We start from the raw sequence: 20,599 nt of genomic DNA, 5'->3' as shown, positions 1-20,599 counted from the left end.
GAACCTGCCAGTGAGCAAATGGTAACTGACCAAAAGTCTGAGTTACCTCTCTTTCTGGAATGGACCACCCAGAGTTGCCCTCATCTCAGGGTGGAACAAAACCCGTTTTCTGGAATACCTCCCAGAACACAAACACTAGAACACAAGCGAACAAACAAATAAACAATTACCCTCTGACAGCTGATCAAACACCTCTCCAGTAATTAAAAGGCAAATACTGAAATGTGCACATGCAGGCAGTGCTGAGCAGACAAGTGAGAGAGTATTGTATTTTTTTTCAGTGTTTGCAGAAGAGTGCTATTGACTATTTAATTTGAGCATCTAGGGTTTTGGTGTGTGTGTGTGTGTGTGTGGAGGGCAGTTGGTGGTGGTGGGAGAGGAAGAATACAGTAGCTTTGACGTCATAGTGTTCAGATGGGCTTTTGTTACTAAGGCTGTTGTTTGAGTTTATTGTGTTTGTAGAGATTCTGAAAGCTTTTACTGTGTGACTGAGGGAAGGGAATCGGGTGAGAGTGTTGGAGTGTGTCAGTCAGCCAGTCTGAGGCGGTTGTGGTGATTATTATTAGTTAAAGTGATAGCTACTTTCTGTGGCACAGATTTTGACTGAGAGTGTGTATTTTTATTTCAGACAGAGAATGAGAGTTTTATTGTGACATTTTTACACGGGGTGTGGTGGTTTATGCTGTTATATGTTTGCATGTACTCTGCTAAAGGGTGTGTGTGTGTGTGTGCACGGACATCTGGGTTTTTCCTCTCTGTGTGTGTGTGTGTGTGTGTGTGCACAGATGCCAGAGGAGGAGGCCTTCTGTGTGTTTGTGAAGCTGATGCAGGACTACAGGCTAAGGGAGCTCTTCAAACCCAGCATGGCAGAGCTGGGTCTCTGCATGTACCAGTTTGAGTGCATGATCCAGGTAAGAGCTTCCTGGAGGCGTTCTCTTCTCATGTTACTTTCCGTGTGAACACTGTTAATAAACGCAGAGCTGCAGAGATCCTGTTTTGTGCTGCTGTGCCTCTGAAACGGTTTGTTTAAGTGAAACAGAGATGCCATGCAAATTATGCCCAAGAATATCTCCTACGCCTCTTCTGTATGCAAACACACACTCAGTAAGCAATGAAGCAGAAATGTGTATCTCCTTCCTTATTCCCACTGCAATTTGTCTGTTTTTCAATTCACTTGAATCCTGTATTCTCTGTCTTACTCCTTTACATGTCCCCTCCACTCACTCCCCCTCCATTATTCTCTCCTTTTTCTCCCTCTGTATACATTCTCCCTTTCTTTTTCTTTCTCTCAATCCCTCTCTTTCTATTTGTCTCTCTCTTCATCTCTGTTTCCTTCCCTCCCTTCTTCTCTGTCTCACTCACGTGTGGTCTGTGGCCCCCTCAGGAGCACCTCCCGGAGCTCCATCTGCACTTCCAGGCTCAGAGCTTCCACACCTCCATGTACGCCTCCTCCTGGTTCCTCACCATCTTCCTCACCTCCTACCCCCTGCCCGTCGCAACCAGGATATTCGACATCTTCATGTGTGAGGTGCGATTGACATGCAATACACCCAGACATACACACACGCTCGTTTGCACAAATAGTCTCCGCATCTAGCTTTTGGTGCCAGCGTAATGGAACATATCTAAACAAGTGTTCCTTGTCTTATATCCACAAATTATCCATGTTGGCTTATCAGTGTTCCCTGATACACAGATGCTCACGCACTCATGTGTATATATACAGCCTCCTCAGATACTCGCTGTGTGCCTAATAATTACATACAATCTATTTGCTACCACCAGCATCCTCAATACGCATGCTATTTGCAAGCTCTTAGTACTGGTATTTGTCTGTCATCAACTCTTCCCACACCTCAGCTGTTTGGCTCGGAGGTGATGTGAGAGACTACTGCCCTCTGCTGGAGAGTTGATGCTACAGCGGCAGATTTGGTCCTGTGCCAGGCCTTTGACGTGTGTCTGTGTCTGTGTGTGCAGGGTCTGGAGATTGTGTTCCGTGTGGGTCTGGCTATCCTGCAGATGAACCAGGTTGAGCTCATCCAGCTGGATATGGAGGGAATGTTACAGGTACTGGCAGTAGAGTTGTTCCATTGTGTGTGCTGCCCTGTAGTTGAACTTAAATTTTTTTTGGATTGCACTGTTACCAACAATGGGTTACTATTCTTCTTTTTTTTTCTTCTTGTTTTGTTGTACAATGTGCTTTAAATTTGAGAGCCCCAAATAGGCGCATTGCACATGGTCATTATTACTTGTATTACATCAACAACATAAGGCTTTCCAGCTAGACGTGTCATAATTCATTTCTTAACGTGTGTCTGTGTGTCTGTGTGTGTGTGTGTGTGTGTGTGTGTGTGTGTGTGTCTGTGTGTCTGTGTGTGTGTGTGTATTTGTCCATGTTTTGCAGCACTTTCAGAAGGTCATTCCCGCTCAGCTAGAAAGCGGCCCTGACAAAGTCATCCAAGCTGCTTACCAAGTCAAATATAACGGCAAGAAAATGAAGAAGTGAGTCTCTCCAGCTCTCTTCAGCTCTTTCTCTCTTGGCACGCTTCTCTGTCATCTAGCAGCCTGCCTTGGAACACACAGGGCTTTAATTAAAGCCCAAGTTAAGAGTGATTTAGGAGAGTCAAGGAGAAGAGAAGGAAAACAAACTGGAGTGAATGGCCATGTCCACTCGCAGTACGGTTGAACTCATCCATTTTTGTAGACACATTTACGCTAAACAAATAGCTGCATTGTGTTTGTGTGTTTTATCAGTAGAAGTGTCCCAGTACAGGCAAGTAGATAGATAGATACATAGATGGATACTTTATTAATCCCGAGGGAAATTTAGGTCATCCAGTAGCTTATACACATACACTTATACACCTCACCGACATACATACATAAATCACATATACATACACATACACATAGGGAGAACATATATACATACACATAGGGAGAACATTTCCACATATAGTGTTTCCAGATACAGGAAAAGGGTCTGATCCTATTGTAATGTGCAATGATTTTTGACAGTGTCTGTGTCCAGGAGGAAAGTGATCTTGTGCTGCTGGTGTGGATAGTGCAAAAAATATAAATAATGTTCTTGTGCTTGAGAGGATGGGTAGTACAGGACGTGGGTGTCGCTAGTGTTGCATCCCATCGCTTGACTTAGAAGAGCATTGGTTCATGTTGCTTTGCTTGTCTTCTGTGAGCTCATATGCCATGTGTTATGACTGCAGACTGGAGAAGGAGTACACTACCATCAAAACCAAGGAGATGGAGGAGCAGGTGGAGATCAAGGTAAGTCTGAGCAAGAAAGTGACCACTTTATTTCAGACACAAGTTTCAAAATGAAGCTTCTAGAAGCCATACTCTAACTACAAACCAAGTCATTTTTCTGAAAACCTGTAAAACTTGGGTGTTTACTGCAGTACAGTGAGTATAATCACTAGTAGATGTTCCCAGAACAATGACTTCCTCATCATTTGTATGACTAAATATGAAAAAAATAGCATGTTCCTGTTAGAGCCATACGCATGGTGCGTAGGTGACAGATAGTTTGCCTCATTTTTTCTTCTGAACTTGCTTTAATCATTGTATGGAAATCTTTTCTGTGTGTGTGTGTGTGTGTGTGTGTGTGTGTTTGTGTTTGTGTGTTCCTCCTGCATGTATTTATGCAACGGATCCCCTTAATGTATGGGTGTTTTTCCACTCCTCCACCACAGAGGTTGCGAACAGAGAACCGGCTCCTGAAGCAGAGGATCGACACGCTGGAGAAGGTGAGGAAGGAAAAGGGAGTAAAAGACAGAGCCATGCTTCAGTTCACTTGGACAAATTGGTCAGTCTTTCAAATCCACCTCCTTTGGATCCATTACGTTCCTGGAACACTTGAGTTTTCTTCTCTATCATGTATGGGGGTCAATTCAAAATCAGGGTCCATCCATCCACACTGCATGGCAGCACACTATACCTCATTTACGTCGTCTTCATCCTTATCGAGTCAACGCTCACCCGGACATCACCTGTTTATCACTCACACCTGGCTCACTGTTCACAGGCTCTGAATGTATAACACCTGCATATGCCATGGGCTCATCCTTCGGGTGTGTGTGTGTGTGAATGACTGTGTGGGATGGAGAATAAAAAAGGTGTATCAGTCACATTATTATTTGATGAAGTGCTGAAAGTGCTTGAGCGCTCTGTGTTTGGGCTCAGATGACTTGGATGTGCAGTTTGACAGGCAGCTGTAGAGTGCTCCTGTGGGTTTCAGCAGATCCTGATGGTTTAGTGTTGTTCATCCCCGCTGGGGTACGTCCACAGACGCATGCTAACTAGTTAACTGTGGCTCTGACGACTTATGGAAGACGAGTCTGACTGCTGGGCTCAAGTGCTGAGAACCAACTCAAATTCCTGGTTCCTGGGCAGTAGCTCATTCAGCATCTAAAGTGTAACTACTTAATCAAGGTCTGAGTGTACGTTTTGTACAAATGGTGAGACTGCTAACTAGCTGGCTTTTGAAGGCTGGGTAAATCTGTTGAGCTTGGACTAATGGCAACAAGCAAGAGGAAGTTGTGCTGTAGTCATGTGATCACTGCGCTGCATGCTGTCGAGCTGTCCTGTTTGCTTGTGCGTGCATGGCCGTTCTCACCACCACCGCTTCCGTCACCGAAAGGAACGGGCGATCCCTGGTAGCGCTCTGACACACCAGCTTTTACTCCTGCGCCATCCTCTCATCATCCTCTCAGGATGCTTCGGCTCCAGCCAGGGCCCGGGGACGTCAGCCTCCTGGCCCCCTCACCAACCCCCCTCCCTAACACCAACGCTATTTCATTCTGTAAATCATCCTGATGTCTTAACGGCTCGTGCTCTAACCAAACTGCATGGGGAAGCTATCTGAGCTAAGGCAATCGATAACCGCGGACACTGGAGAATGTAACCCTGGATACATAAACAACAAGCACAGCACCACAAACCTCCGCCTCTGGAGGCATTTCGTACTTCTCTGTAACTCTCAATTCTAATCGGTGACCTTTCACCCCTGCCCCTGCTCTTTGTATCTCATTCCTCTGTTTCTCTTTTCCTGTGCTTTGCCACTTCTCACCAGCACGCTTTTTCACACATTCTTTAGCTATTTTCCGTCAAGTCACTGCTGCACCCTCTTTCACATACACATGCACAGTCACTGTCTTCAGGACCTGTTCCCTTATCTACCCCTCTTCCGCTTGACAGTTTGAAATATCCGTTTTTTCTTTTTCGAGATTGTGTTTGAATTTGGTTTGACTCTATTACCAAAAGGCAAAGAGAAGAGGGGTAGATAAAGGAACGTACTGCAGTTTTTTCCTGTCAAATAAAAAAAATATGTTGTTTGTTGTCTTTGTTTTTATCTTTTCCTATTTAAAGAAGTGTCTCTGCTTTCTCTCTCTCTCTTTTGTGCAACGTCTTGTGTATTTCTCCTTCCTCTGTTTTTTTTAGGAAAGCGCTTCCTTGGCAGATAGATTGATCCAGGTATAAATCTCTTTTTGTTTCTCACTTCACTCTCTCAACCTCTTCTCATCTAACCTTTCCCTATCTTTTTTCCCCTGGTATTATGTGTTCTGTTGCTTGCCTCAAATCTGCATGCCCACAGTCAGTCACCCCGTAAAAGAGAAATCACAGAGGACACTGGCTTGCTGTTATACAAATCATTTGGAGAGTCGCCCTGTGGCTCCACGCACTGGGGAGTTGAGGGCCATGAGATTTTATGCACCAAACCACCGGCTCACCATGCCAAGCCTAATAACTGCATGCCCAAAATTTTGGACGCATGAAATCTAACCCGATCCAAATCGGCAACAGCCAAAGACCCCTTTTTACTGCCAGGAGGCAAGAAAAGGCTTAGAACGCAAGCAAGACAAGAATGGCCTTTTTCACACTTAAACTCCCAAGTTTCTGCTTGTTTTTATTATTATTTATTTTTATTATTTATTTTTACATGTTCGTTTTCTCCCTGGCCATCCGTCCGTTCCTCATCTCTCCATCACTCACCCGACTCCCCTTTTCACACATGCACCCATCAACAAACCTACACACACACACACACACACACACTTGATAACTTTCCTCTCCCACACCTTGGTTGCCCATCCCCCTTCATCCATCCCCCCCTCCTTCCTTCCCGTGGCCTAAAAGGGGCAGGTGACGCGAGCCCAGGAGGCGGAGGAGAACTACCTGGTCAAGCGGGAGCTGGCTACGGTCAAACAGCAGAGCGAGGAGGCCAGTGCTCAGCTGGAGCAGGCCCACAACACCATCCGATTGCTCCAGCAGCAGCATCACGGGGTAAGCACTACCGCAGTGTCACAGCGCCCACCTAGGGGGCTGGAAGAATCACAGAGAGCTCACCTGGAAACCACAGTTCTTTATGAGTCAAGTGCAAAATGGGTGTCACTGGTGAAAGTGTTTTGCTGTGTTTTTGCTGTTGTTCTTCCTCCATGCTCTTCTTGTCACTTTTTGAGAGTTGTGGTGTGTGGGCTCTTGCCCTTGTTGCTCTTTCTGCAGAGTTCTGTGATTAATGTCTAAGAGGATGACTTGCATTTTAGTCAGAGTTTTTCAATTCAAATGCAGCTTGCAAACTGCAGTTGAAAGTTCCTTTCTGCTTCAGGCAGGAGATTTATGTGAAATCACAAAGTTTCACATGTGTAATGTTTTTATTTTATGAATGTAGCCATTTCCCATTGGACATTCCCATTCTTTCAAACCTGCTTCTGAAGAGGGGGGGAAATGCATGTTGCTCAGCAACAGAAAACACTCACTTCAAAATTCTCATGTTTTTGCATGAGTGCATCAGTGTTGTATTATTTTTTCTGCCAGCTCACACTTGGTACCGCTGCCCGCTTAAACGGCTGACTTCAGATCAGAACGTGAGTGGCGGCATCGGACCGACATGAATTTGTTTTGGCTCGTTACAATGCATAAGGGCCTCATGAATATGCAACGAGATGTGCTGAGCCACTTCTGGCGCTCCTGTGGATGGTATCAAGCGGGCCACCGGGGTGGAATAAAAAGCCTGATTAAGTATTGATACGCTGGCTGCCAGGGCGTTCGCAGCATAATGTGTTGTATGTCATAAAAGGGTGTTTAAGCAGCTGTTTAACATAATGTAGCTTGCTGCGGACTCGTGTCGTGAGACCCTCCATTACACATATGCAAACAGCCTGTGGAAGGGGTGCTGAGTGCGTCGTTGAAGGCTTTGTATGCAGCTCCCTGCGCATTAAATATGAATGAAATGAGGGGTACATGCAGCTGTAGAAAAGGCTTGTCTGTGGGTGACAGAAAAGCAATGCCCTCAGAACTGCCACGTGACGTGTGAGTTTGCTTTATTAATAGCTCTACATTGGGCTCCTAAGTGTTATAAAAATGATTTTTTACATTTTTAGTCTTCTCTCTCTCGCTTGCTCTCTCTCTCTCTCTCTCTCTCTCCCCCTCTCTGTCTGTCTCACTCTAATATGTATATAATTTGAATTTCTCTCTTTTTTCCATCTCCTTCCACCCACTGTGTCTGTCTCTCTGTCTTGTCTACTCTCCTTTCTTTCCTCTCTCTCTCTCTCTCTCTCTGTCAGAAGGGGAACTTCCGTTACTCGGAGGACTTCATCCTGCAGCTGGAGACGGAGCTGGTTCAGGCTCGGCTCAAGGAGGCGGAGTCGCAGTGTGCCCTCAAGGAGATGCAGGACAAGATGCTGGACATGGAGAGAGTGTGTCCCTTTTTAAAGTCAAGCAACCTTTCTGTTGTAGCTTATGTCTATGAGTACATTGACAAATTGATGATGGTAAACGACTGATGTGAAGTGTAGTGAGTGATGTGTAGATTAACATAATTTTTGCCATGGCAGTATATAAGACCCTCCTTAGAAAGAGACATCCATATCTACTGAAAACTATTATGTGGTTGCAAAGCCAAACTTGTGCAATATATTAACCTCCTAACGTATCATTTTAAATTTCATAGGGACTAAATCGTTAAATCACCAAATTCTGAACAACCTAACTCCAGTGGTGTGTGTGCGTGTGCGTGTGCGTGTGCGTGTGCGTGTGCGTGTGCGTGTGCGTGTGCGTGTGTGTGTGTGCGTGTGTGTGTTTCAGAGGAACTCCTCATTGCCGGAGGAGAACAATGTGGTGCAGCTGCAGGAGGAGCTGATCGGGGTGAAGCTGCGGGAGGCTGAGGCTCTGACCGGACTCAAGGAGCTCAGACAGCAGGTCCGAGACCTGGAGGAGCACTGGCAGGTTAGCACACACGCACGCACGCACGCACGCACGCACACACACACACACACACACACACTTTCTCTCTCACAGACACACACTTTCTCTCTCTCACACACACACACACTTTCTCTCAATCACACACACACACACACACACTTTATCTCACCAGGGGCGGAGATCCCATTTCATTGTAGGGGGGGACAATACATGGTCAAATTTTAGAGAGTAATTCCGGGGGGGGGACATGAAAAAATTGCTTTCACGGGAGCTAGCAGAAACTGCTAAATACCGAATTCTCTTATCACATTTACAAACAGAAATTCGAAGTCATTTTAGAATTCTCTAAACAGCATTAAATGTACTAACACGAAATATCTATTCACAGACAAATAATGTCCAAAGTTCAAGAGAACTTGATGTTCAAAATAAGTTATAAAACAGCTCGACAGGGAATCAAACTAGCAACCTTTTGATTATCATACGATTTCTTTACCTCCTGTACCACTGTCGCACCGTGTTACAATACCAGCATAGTTTATGCACCTTAGGAAAAGATGACATTCATTTACCTTCAGTTAATTTAACTGATCTGGAGAGGCACTATAGACCTACGTTTACTAACTAGCATGAACCTGCCCCTGACAGGACAGTGTCCTAGACTGTCTAGCTAGCTATCGTAACGGTGTTAATTACCGGCATGCGTGTGTTATCGGCAGACGTTCACGTTGTCATGCCAATCCATTATTAAACGTATGTATACTTGTGCATATCTATTGGAACTTCGTAAATGGAGTTTAGAAAAACCTTCTTCTTTACATGTTCTTACTGCGTTCGAGAATGAGGTAAATCTCTTTACATATCGTGTATCATAGCGGCAGCGACAGGGGACCGAGGAGGAAACAGTCTCACAATCTGACCGTGTGTAGGCTACTGGGCTGATTAACTGAAACACTGAGCTGCCGGTAGCCCCGCCCGTTGGAAACAGCAAGTGAACCAAACCACTTTGAGGAATAGGTGGAACATGATTTTTCAACACTTAAAAAACACATTCTTTTACGTCTATAATTAGCACCGCTTGTGTCGTCGTATTTTTATTTCATATAACTATATTTTTCCTCAAAACATTTTTTTGTTTCCAATTATTGTTGGGGGGGCCAACTTTATGGTAGGGGGGGACACGTCCCCCCCGGGATCTCCGCCTATGTCTCTCACACACACACACACACACACACTTTCTCTCTCACACACACACACACACTTTCTCTCACACACACACACACTTTCACACACACACACACACTTTCTCTCTCACATGCACACACTCTATCAAATATTTTTGTATTGAATCAAGGTAGTATACAACTATTTCTTGCAACTGTTACAACCATCTAATTCTGTTTCTTAAACTATGAGAGTATTACATGAGTGTGATCACCTGGCCCCCTATGGGTGTATACGTATGCAGAAGCACTTGGCGCGGACGGCAGGCCGCTGGAAGGACAGCCCGCGGAAGAACACGGTGAGCGAGCTCCAGGACGAGCTGATGAGCGTGCGGCTGAGGGAGGCCGAGGCCCAAGCCGAGCTCCGAGAGACACGCCAGAGGATGCTGGAGCTGGAGACACAGGTAGAACCCTTTCACACACACCGAACCCCTACTCACACACTCACATGCGCCTATATGAAAAAAAGCAAAGCGAAAATGTACACTCACATGTGGGTATGCACATGAATATAATTCACTTAGATTTGCAAATTCTCACAATACTGTACGTTTGCACACAAGTCATGCTCTCATGCAAACACATTATACTCGCAGTGTGATTTGCTTTACCAGCATGACTTAATTTGTGATGTCAAGCAATGACCAATAGAGGGCAGCAGATATCTAACATCATTTGATATCAGCAGCTCCTGCTTAAAGCTCCAATATAGTTTAAAATATTCCTGTTATACTTTTACTGTAAAACACAGAATGCACTTTAATTGAGTCAAAATGTTCTTTCTCTGCCCTGCCATATTGCCCTGGGAAACAGAACAAGATCCATGGCAACCACCTGCGGCGAGCTGAGCTGGAGTCCCGGAACCTCCAAGAGCGTCTTCAGGGCCTGACCAGTCAGAACAAAGAGCTGCTCTCCCAGCAACAGGAGGTCAAGCGCAAGCTGGCTGTGACCGAGTGCAAGGTAAGGAGCCGCCACCCACCACACAATCCTCACGCCGCCATCATAACCACTGGCTACCACCTGGCAGCCCATTTCAGCTCTCACCTCTGTCAAAACGTCCCTCTTTGCAAGACAGCAAGCAGACATGAAAACAGATTTCCTGAGAAGCCTGGTCTAGTGCAAGACTTTGTGATTGCATCAAATTCTTCTGTACCGCACTAGAGGAAGCAGTAGGCTATTGTCAAATACTCAGCTCCATGGAAGTCTGTTGGAGGCCTGTTCTGTTGCTTTAGAGCATGGACAGCTCCAATCTAGTTTTGCTCTCTTAAAGTACAACAAAAACTCATAACATGGACATCACTGATTTTTGTCAACCGTATGTAACGTGTGTTCAGTGTTGGTTTTGAAATTGACCTTGTTTACCCATTGCTGATGTAAGTCAATAACAGCAGCAGCAGCATCAGCAGCCTTGGCATCAGTAGCCCTCTGTGCAGAGCCTTCAGTGTCCACACTGCTTTGTTTCTGTGCTGCTGGCTTCTGTGATTGCGAGCAGATATTTCCCCATACTTCCTCTCAGTGAGTCTGTAGAAAGATAACCCACGGCTCTCTTATCTGATGCCCTGCCTCCGCACCAGATGAGAATCAGGGCCCGCCGGGACAGGGAGGAAAAAAAAAGGAAGTGTCTAGGTTCTGCTTTTAACTTTTTTTCTCTCCATTTTTTCTTTTTTGCACATCCATCATGTTCCACTGCCCGTCTCCATGGCGTTGTCGAAACACTTTGTTGCTCTTTCAGCAGCAACTTTATGACCGCTGATAATATCTGTGCATATCCTAGCAGCAAATTTGTAGAAATGCAGAGATGGGTGTTTTATGCTTTCTCATTTTCTCATTCTGTTTCCCACGCTGTTTTTCCATTCCCTTCCCTCCCTCCCTCCCTCATTGCTCCAACCCCCCACCACCACTTCGGCAGAACAAAGAAGAGGTGATGGCAGTGAGGTTGCGAGAGGCGGACAATATCGCAGCCATGGCTGAGCTCCAGCAACACATCTCTGAGCTGGAGATTCAGGTACTCTCATTCCCCTTCAGCCCTACACACACACAAACCCACACACACACACACACACACACACACACACACACACACACACACACACACTTCACTTTGCTTCGCTGCAAGCCTTTCGGTTCACACAGACCACCGCAATCACACGTCTCACACGCCACACTTTTCAAATTCCTCGCAGTCAAAAGTCTTACAGTCTTTGCTGCACCACTGTCTAAAAGTCCTTCAGCCACTGCTGCTGATATTTATATTGAAGTCCATCAATGTATAGTACAAATTCCTGTCACTGTTGCAGTGTACAGTCTTCCAGACTGTTACAGATACAGCTCATCTCAGAAAAAGAGGCCCCCTATCAGAAACGGTGGTAAAACAGATGTTGAAATGAGTTTGGAAGTATGCGAGGTGTCGTAACATATTTTTATACCGCTTTGTTTTTTTATTTTGTTTTATGAAATAATAATTATTATTATTTATATGTTTTTTTTTTGCATGCATGCATGCATACTTTGCATGTGTACATGGACATTGCTGTGTTGAGTATTGGTACTTTCAGTTGTATCACTTTGGGTATGACCAACCATCACCAGGAAAACATACACTGCGTCGTAACTAAGCAACAAACAACAAAACAGGTCAACTTTGCTCCACTCTCTCCGAGCTCATAACTGCAGCAAATGGGGACTTTTTTATGCAAATCAAACTGGCATAGTACTTTTATAGTGAGCACTCAAATCTGCACAGTTTGTTATCTTCAGCTCTTCGTGTCTGATTGTATAAGTTGAGCTTACATCAGCAGTGATGCATGCAACCAGTGTCTTAGCTTGCAGAGTCTATTTTTGTTGTATGTCTGTCAAGAAGATGGTGTACCATTAGTGTGCGTGTGAGTGAATATGTTTGTATTTTTGTATGTGTATGTGTCTGCATATATATGTGTGTGTGTGTGTGTGTGTGTGTGTGTGTGTGTGTGTGTGTGTGTGTGGTGTGTGTGTGTATCTCAGAGGTGTGAAGTGACTCAGGTAGCTGTATCTTGACTTCTTTAAGCTCGTCTTAACAGTTTTTTTTCTCTCTAAATACAGTTTTCCATTTGACTCACTCCACACAGAGACACTCTGCACATCATAAACACCTCATGTATAGACATGACACAGACGTCTGAGACACAAGTCACTAGAGTGTTGGATCTGATTTGCCCCGAAGCATTGCATATGTAAACTAGCCGTTGGGGAGCAACCAGCCCTAAAAACTCACAAGGAGAGACTAAGTTAATCTTGATTGTAGTAATGATGTCTTCAATGTCACACTATGACTGTGTGTGCATGTAGACAGTTGCATTTAGTCTTTTTTTACTGACGTAGTACGTCAACTCTGCGAGATGGTAACACAGATGAGGTGGACCCGGGGAGACACTGAGCATGTCATCAATCGGGTAGAGGTGTAAAACGAAACGTTCAGATTGTTGCATATCAGTACCATTCAATCTCAACCTGCGGTGTTATACAAAACCAGTCAAGTCCTGTGAGTATGTACTTGAAGTCCTGTGAGTATTTACTTGGACTGTGCTGTTGCTGCGCCAAACAAACATGAAGTCAGTCTGGATGGATGTGCCCATTGCCCAGACAGGCTGTGTTGTTCTTTGTCAAACTGTTGGTGGTTCTTGCACAGGTTTAGTTTGGTGCCCAGCCTTCTGAAACTGGGAGCTCTCTCTCTCTCTCACTGGCTGTGGTGAGCGCTCGATCTGTGGTGTGGTTACCTCGTTGAGGTTGAACAAGCTGTGGGTTGGTCCTGGCATTGTTGCTTCTATTCTGGTTAACCTAACACTGTAGCAGAGCAGAGGCATACTGGTGTGTCCCCCCCCCCCCCCCCCATTGCCACCACCCTTAAAACCTCTAGTGTAATACGTGTGTGTGTCTGTATGTTTTCATGCGTATGTGTGTGGGCATGTGTGGTATAATACGCGTGTAGGTATCTGTACGTACGTACGTACGCGCGTGTGTGTATCTGTACATACATACATACATACATACGTGTGTGTGTGTGTGTGTGTGTGTGTGTGTGTGTGTGTGTGTGTGTGTGTGTGTGTGTGTGTGTGTGTGTGTGTGTGTGTGTGTGTGTGTGTGTGTGTGTGTGTGTGTGTGTGTGTGTGTGGGCATAGGTGTCTGCCTGTCTGTGGGCGTAGGTGTCTGCCGGTCTGTGTGGGAGGGGGCCTTTTGTTCTCTGTGTTCAAGGTAGTCTCTTTTCATCTTCGAGGTCTAGTGTTATTTAAGTGCTCAAGTGTTCAACAGTGGGACTGTCCTGCTAGCTTGTAGCTCACCACAGGCCAAATTAGGAGTAAGAAAGTAGAGCTTTGTGTTTTTACTCTGAAGAACTGAATTAGATGAAGTGAGTCATCACAGTTTCATTTACAAAAAAAAGAAATCATGGCCCACAGATTTGTCTGGCTCCATCCCACCTGGCCACAATTTACCACACAGACTGGAAACTGAAAGAGTGAGAGTGTTGAATAATTGTATCATGCTTTGTATTAGATGTTAAACGTTGTTAGATGTTTGAACATTTTGAATGGCTTGTTATGCTGAATATGCATAATGTACTAAGAGATGCCTGTAGAGTGAGGTGAGGTCTAATATGTCCCAAAAACAACGTCAGAAATTAATGTCCTTCACGCCTTAGTCGTTTATCTGGTACAAACAGTCATGCGTTAACACGAGGTTGCTACATGCAAAAGCTTTTTCAAGACCACAGTTTAGCAGTCATCTCCACCAAATGAAAAACCACATCCTTTCAGGCTAAGATGCTATTGCTGTTTAGAATCAAAGCTAGCATCCTTGTATGGGAGATGAAACTCTTAAGATTTTCAGAAGGTTTTCACAAAATGCATGAAGGGCTTCCAATATCTCATGTGTGTACCATCAATCAACCTTCAGCTGTATATTTGTCAGTGTGGTGACAATGCGACTCATTCTTGTCCTAATTATGTAGTTTTCTGTAATCTGGTGAGGCAAGCATGTTGACATATACTCTCGCAGGGAGAGGATGTAAAATAGCTTCTTCCTAGAATCAATCATACCCCATTGAATCGTTAGTTTTATTTCGTATTTAGAGCTATGTAATCTGTAGTTTTTCGTTTCGTGGAGGTTATGAGAATTCTTCACGGTTGAGATGTTGCGCTACCATCTGAGGAAATCTCAAGAGGTTGTGTTTCCCGCCCCTGAGCTTTTCTTTGTCCTGCTGTCATTCTGTGGAGGATGACATTTTTCAAAATGCTAATCTTTTCTGAGAATGTTGCCATCATCCACTTCTCCGGGGGCCTCCGGGAACTCCCTTTCAACAGAGGCCCTCACTGATTTCAAGATGGCCCTCATTGAATAAAGCCGTAAATGGTATTATATAGCTACATATATAGCTACATAACATTAGTGGATTTTGTTCAACTCCTTATCTTTAAAGTCAATACACACCCAAGTGCCTTTAAGTCCTTGTATTTTCCAGGACAATCACCGGTTTTGAAAAGAAAGTTAGATGAATTTAAAGAAACCCATTTTTACACGTATGTGCTTAACCAACCTGAATTAAGTTGTGTGTGTGTGTGGGGGGGGGGGGGGGGGGGGGGGTTAGGGGAAACTCAAGTCAGAAGGCAGCTGAATGTTGAGGAAGCCATTATTTAAAGACGTTTGACACCCCTCCCCACCCCGGGATAGCCTGGCACCTGACCTCTGAGGGCAGCCCTAACGCAAGGAAGTCGGCTAACTGCCTCTTTCCTTATCTTCCTCACCTTAGGGAAGGGGGAAAGGGCGGGGGCCGCAAACCTCAAGTCAGAAACACAGATTCTTGGAAGAAAACGCTGCACCTCTGTAACCATGTGCAGCCCTATCTGGGCCCCACACACTACACCACAGGAACCGAGAAACCACCCGATCCTTTTGGGGAGTGGATAAGTGTGTGTGTGTGTTTGAGTGTGAGTGTGAGAGAGGGAGAGAGATGGCAATCAAACCTCACCTCTTCCCTTTTTCAAACAGATTTGTGCTGTTTTTGGTTTTTCACCTACTGTCTTTCCCTCCCACCCCCTAGGCCAATGGTATTTGTGTGTGTGTGTGTGTGTGTGTGTGTGTGTGTATTTGTGCACATGGTTCTGTTCTCACGTTTGTGTGTGAGTAAATGTATGTCCCTATGTGTTTATATCTGGATCCAGGTGTCTGGCGATCACTAGCGTAAACATGCGTTCTGACTTGTTTTTGTCGTGGTGTTGTTTGCGGCTTCTGAGTCAGTCAGCAAGAAGAGGCCCTGTGTGATGTTTTTCCCCTGACAGCTCGGTGGGCACGTCTGGCTGAAAAACGGCTCCCACTCAACAGTTTCTGTGGCAGGTGTTTCTGTTTCTGCTGGAGAGTCTGTAACATTCGTTTTGGCACTCTGCAGTCTGTAAATCAACTGTCAAATATCTGGCAACCTGTTTTTAATTCTGATCTGGTAATGAACGAAATTGAGGAATCATATTCTGACCCTCACCTCCATCCTATACATTTCACCTCACCTATACACCTCATAATCTCAACCCTAGCACCTGCCATAATCAGAATCAGGTTTTATTGGCCAAGTAAGTTTGCACAAACAAGGAATTTGACTTGGTAAAGTGGCTGTCAATGTGCTTACACAAAATATACATTACAACACAATACAAAACAAACAGTGCAACAGTGCAACGGTCTAAGAAGTTTAAGAAATATATACAAGGCGGAATGGCTATATACAGTAGCTGTGAAATGTTACACAACAATAGTGCAAAGAAGTGCAGGGATAAATATATATGCTATATATGCTACAGTGGATTAGCTGTTCAGTAGTGAGACGGCGAGGGGGAAGAAACTGTTTTTGATAGGATAAGATAGTTACTGTACATTTACTATCAGCGTAAGCCTTTTTGTACTTCTCGCTCTCATGACTTTCAGTAGGCAAAAGGTAGTGAACAGTCAAAACTGGCTGAAGTGGGACGCGAGAATCTTTCCTCAATCCTTAAGGCAACTAATGTGTGTATATCTTAATGGAGCTATGAAACCCTATGAAAAGTGCACACAGCAGTTTTGGCTTTAAACCTAAAAAGAAGTCCCATAATCTGCCACCCAAGTTTCAGGTTTGTGGCAAAAGGAAGCCACCGCTAGTTTCAGAAACACTAGACGCTATACTTGTGCAGTGACCTCCAGCAGGCCTGATCCAGGCCTCTTTTGCGTGTCAGCGCTGTGAGTACTTCTGTTTGAGTCTGAAGACCTAGTGGACCTATTGAATGTACTGAACCTGCATTCTGTTCCTGGTTTAATCTGTCCACAGAAAGAGGAGGGGAAGGTCCAGGGACAGCTGAACAACACAGACGCAAGCCAGTACATCCGTGACCTGAAGGACCAGATCAAAGAGCTGAAACATGAGGTGTGAGCACCACAGAACATGAACTTACATATATGTGTCCTCTCTCTATCTCTCTCTCTCTCTCTCTCTCTGTCTCTTTTTCACCTCTCTCTCTTTCTCTTTCTATCTCTTTCTGTCTCTCTCTCTCTCTCTTTGTGTGTATGCGTGTGCGCTTGCGTGCAAACTTATGAGCTTACAAGCTTGCTGTAGTCAGGCCAAATTTTGCAGAACAACACTGTGATTTGAAAAGCTCAGTGAATGAAAACGCCATCAAATTCCATGTTATACTTTCCAGTATTAAATATCTCGCAACAGGTTGGCAAGACAGGTACACGTGTGTTGAACTTTGGAGTACGTACGTGTGCTTTGTTTTCATTTTTCTGCCCAGGTTGTTTTTGAACCTGTCGGGTTATTGTGGTTCGCCTTTATTTTTGTCTAACCCTAGACATGACTTTGAACCATTTTGCACAGAATTGGCAACCGTTGTAGAAGTGTTAACTACGCCCTCTTAAAAAACAGGCTTCCTGTGCCATGGTTGTGAAGACAGCAAACACACCCTCATCATCCACATCACCTTTCATGTCGTAATAGAACTGAACGAGATTTGAAATGCCTCTACCCACTAGGCTTGGCAACATGCCCAACAGAATTAAACAGTTGATTAAGTTGATGCCACTCAAGCCACTCTGGATCGAGAATGCAAGATTAACAGTTTACTCTGGTGTGAAGGGGCTGTGTTCATTCGTATGCTATTTGTTAGCAGATGCACTCAGATCAGGTTTTAACCATGTCGATTTTTGCAGCGATAGCTGAAAGTTGTTACAGTTCAAGGTTGACGTGTCTCTCCCTGTATTACACTAAAAAAAAAAGTATGACTACGCCCCTTAGGTTAACTTTCTGTCGTCCACTTAAAGTGAAGGGTAAACAGCCAGTCATGACTAGTTGCAGAGTTTAGCATGATTAGCTTTTGTCTTCCTATTGTTAACTGTTGGTGCTAGTCATGATGAAATGGCTCCCGTGAGTTGAGAAAAAACGCCTATTGGCCAATCTCTGTCCTTAACCCTTTTGTATCCTCTCATCTGAAGATAATTCAAAGAAGTTTCTATCTTCATTTTGGAAACTTTGCGAGGCCAAATACTCCAATGCAAGTCTGAAGCCACATGGTCATTATTATATTTGTAGTATAGCATGAAAAAACAGGACATATAGATACAGACATATAGTTGGCAACTATGCAGTAACATAAGCATTTTTTTTTTAATACATCAATAAATCAGCAACTGAAATGAAACCAGATCAACATAAGGTGTCAAAAAGTAAAGGGATTGACTGAAATTGCACAAATCCAGCACAAATAGAAACTTCGAGAGGCTGCATCCTGCAGCTTCAAAGTAGGGAGCCATTTATTATTTTAAGACTGCTGCTTCTCACATGTTTGTATGTGGAAACCAATGGGTTCGTCAGGGAATCTGTTTTCACAAGATGCGGTGGAAGGCTCAAACATGAAATTTACAAAGAAAAAGGAAACACAGAGAGCAAGGTTTTATGACTTAACCAGCACAACACCGCAGGAGGTGTGCTCTCACGACTACAAAACAATCAGATCACTGGATAGTCAGGGGCAAACCAGGGCAAACAGGGCAAACCATAGTAAATCACCCAGGGGATTTTTTGTTGAACTGACTGGCATCTCAACTTTTCCACCAAGTGTGATACCTTCCTCCAGCTTGGAATTACTGCCATCGGTGACGGTGTCCTTACCACCTTCCCATCACAGTGCTATCACATAGCAGGCCAAAGATGGCAACACATTTTGTTTTAGGTTTCCATATCATAATATGGATAATAATTGACAACAACTATTGGTTTTCCTCCTGGACAGCATTGGGTGTGATGAAAATGTGCCCATGTAGCGTTTTCAGAAAACACACAAAGAATCTCTCTCCATCATACAGATGGATCAAGACTTGACTCATGCTCAGTCTCTTTGCGAGACCACAGGTCTCCTTTGATCAGATTAAAGTCAGCACACAAAGCCTGTTGTAAAGCCCCTCCTGTGCCACCAGGATTTTTGGGGTAATCCTTTTGTAGATACAACTAACTGATGGCCTCCATTTTGATTGTGTCTATGTGTTTCATTGTGCTTGTACGCGTGTATGTATCCCTTGTGTGCATGTACCTTATGTTCATGTGTAAGTGTATCTGGCTCGATCGCCATGATGTTTGCTTTGCAGAGAGACATCTGCCACTTAGATATATGCTTGGGATTATCCCAGCGTAGATTTAAAAGGGCATACTTGAAGAGGTCTGATTTGAGTGCTGGAGTGATATTTCACCAAACATAGCAGTCGTCAAATTAATTCACCTTGACAGTGCGAGCAGTGTGGCTTCTCAATAAATCCCCTAACTTATTTTAATATGTAACTTGCCGTGTCTCTGATGATGGGGTTCACAGTGTTTATATGGGTGTCACTCTGGAAGTCCTGCTAAGTTAGTGTAAAGGGAAGTTCATCCAGAACCTTGAGGATTGAACAGTTGGTGGTCAGCTATCATCATTTTGTGAAGCTGTCATGGTCATGTTGCATCAATGGAACTTAGGAAATTCTGGACATGCAAAGTAATTTACTGTTGGACGTAATCCATTTGTGAAAACAAATAATACTGTACTCCTTCAAGAGTGTGCTGATGTTTCTGTTGGATTGATCTTGTGAAAGCATGTTATCTGCAGCATCTCAGATTGGGATGTTGGGTCTTTTGGGAAGTTTCCCACAGATTTCTCAGTTACGTATCTATGATCAGTTAGACTTCTTAGTATTAGTTGGGGTTGAGGTGCAGTAATGAACATTCCTAGAAGCAGAATCTGGATTCTGTGCACTAAATCACATTTGTATTATTTGAGCCTTAATTCCTAACTATTAAGCATTAGTTTAACATGTTTTCCAAATAAGCAATGAAAGGCGAAAAATGGTACATGATTGGCACTTAAAATAAATCAAATCAAGATTATATACTGAGGGCTCAGCTGTGGATGCAAATGATGGAGAACTGAAAACAGAAACCCGTTCAATGATTTACAAGGGCAAGATTAAGTCAGATTTGTACACTGAAAAAGAAAGAGGAGAGGGGTTGGGGGTTGGGGGGGCGAGGCGACAAAGAAGCCAACAAAAGGGTAGTGGCTTGTGGTTGAACTGTGATGCACTAAATCATGCCGTGTGTGTTCCTCCCTGCTCCCTATCGCTGTAGTAAAGCTGGGCCTCGGCTGATTTTGAGACATGCAGATTTTCCTGTCCCCTCACCACACTCACAGCCAAAGGCACAGCCACTGATAGCGTTGCAGTCTGCAGCCCGCCACACATTCTTAGCATGTTCTGCATGACGTGCAGTCACCATTATACCCTTCTAAGTGCAACCACTTCTGGCTGTTTACTGCAGTAAACAATGAACACTGCTGTTGTTCAGCTATCATGTGGATATTACTCTGTGTGGAATATAGTATATTTAAGCAATGCATTACATTGGCATCACCCTGGGTATTTTTGAGCTTTTCTAGCCTTTATTGAAAGGGGAGAGACGGGGAGTGGGCCACTGTAGGTAGGTTTCTACTCATCTGCTTTAGCTTCCTGTGGGCATTACAATCACAAACAGAGCAGTGGGCACCCGGTGATTTCTGACGTAACACTAATAAATAATAACGCATATTATTTATGAGTGCCTTTCAAGGACACCTTACAAAACACAATAAAAGTCAGCAACACATAAT

The 20,599-nt window shown here is 44.2% G+C and overlaps 1 protein-coding gene across 7 annotated transcripts in view; it reads left to right on the top strand.

Annotated features, from left to right (window-relative positions):
• The window catches only part of evi5b (ecotropic viral integration site 5b), a 58,367-nt gene that overhangs the window by 32,885 nt on the left and 4,883 nt on the right, over window positions 1–20,599 (top strand). For 3 of the 7 annotated variants that reach the window (XM_012839579.3, XM_031575428.2, XM_012839581.3), the window contains 14 exons: window positions 786–911; window positions 1,385–1,528; window positions 1,978–2,067; window positions 2,405–2,502; window positions 3,225–3,285; window positions 3,711–3,764; window positions 5,458–5,490; window positions 6,154–6,300; window positions 7,581–7,712; window positions 8,101–8,241; window positions 9,689–9,847; window positions 10,257–10,403; window positions 11,353–11,448; window positions 16,765–16,860. In XM_012839579.3, coding sequence (XP_012695033.1) covers window positions 786–911; window positions 1,385–1,528; window positions 1,978–2,067; window positions 2,405–2,502; window positions 3,225–3,285; window positions 3,711–3,764; window positions 5,458–5,490; window positions 6,154–6,300; window positions 7,581–7,712; window positions 8,101–8,241; window positions 9,689–9,847; window positions 10,257–10,403; window positions 11,353–11,448; window positions 16,765–16,860 — 1,524 coding nt within the window. The remainder of the gene's footprint in view (window positions 1–785; window positions 912–1,384; window positions 1,529–1,977; window positions 2,068–2,404; window positions 2,503–3,224; window positions 3,286–3,710; window positions 3,765–5,457; window positions 5,491–6,153; window positions 6,301–7,580; window positions 7,713–8,100; window positions 8,242–9,688; window positions 9,848–10,256; window positions 10,404–11,352; window positions 11,449–16,764; window positions 16,861–20,599) is intronic. The other 4 variants (XM_031575429.2, XM_012839580.3, XM_031575430.2 and 1 more) reach the window with 4 other exon arrangements.

The sequence above is a fragment of the Clupea harengus genome, chromosome 10, assembly GCF_900700415.2.
Source record: "Clupea harengus chromosome 10, Ch_v2.0.2, whole genome shotgun sequence".
NCBI lineage: Eukaryota > Metazoa > Chordata > Actinopteri > Clupeiformes > Clupeidae > Clupea > Clupea harengus.
The sequence above is the reverse complement of the archived record's forward strand: the minus strand, read 5'-3'. Positions and strand labels throughout refer to the sequence as shown.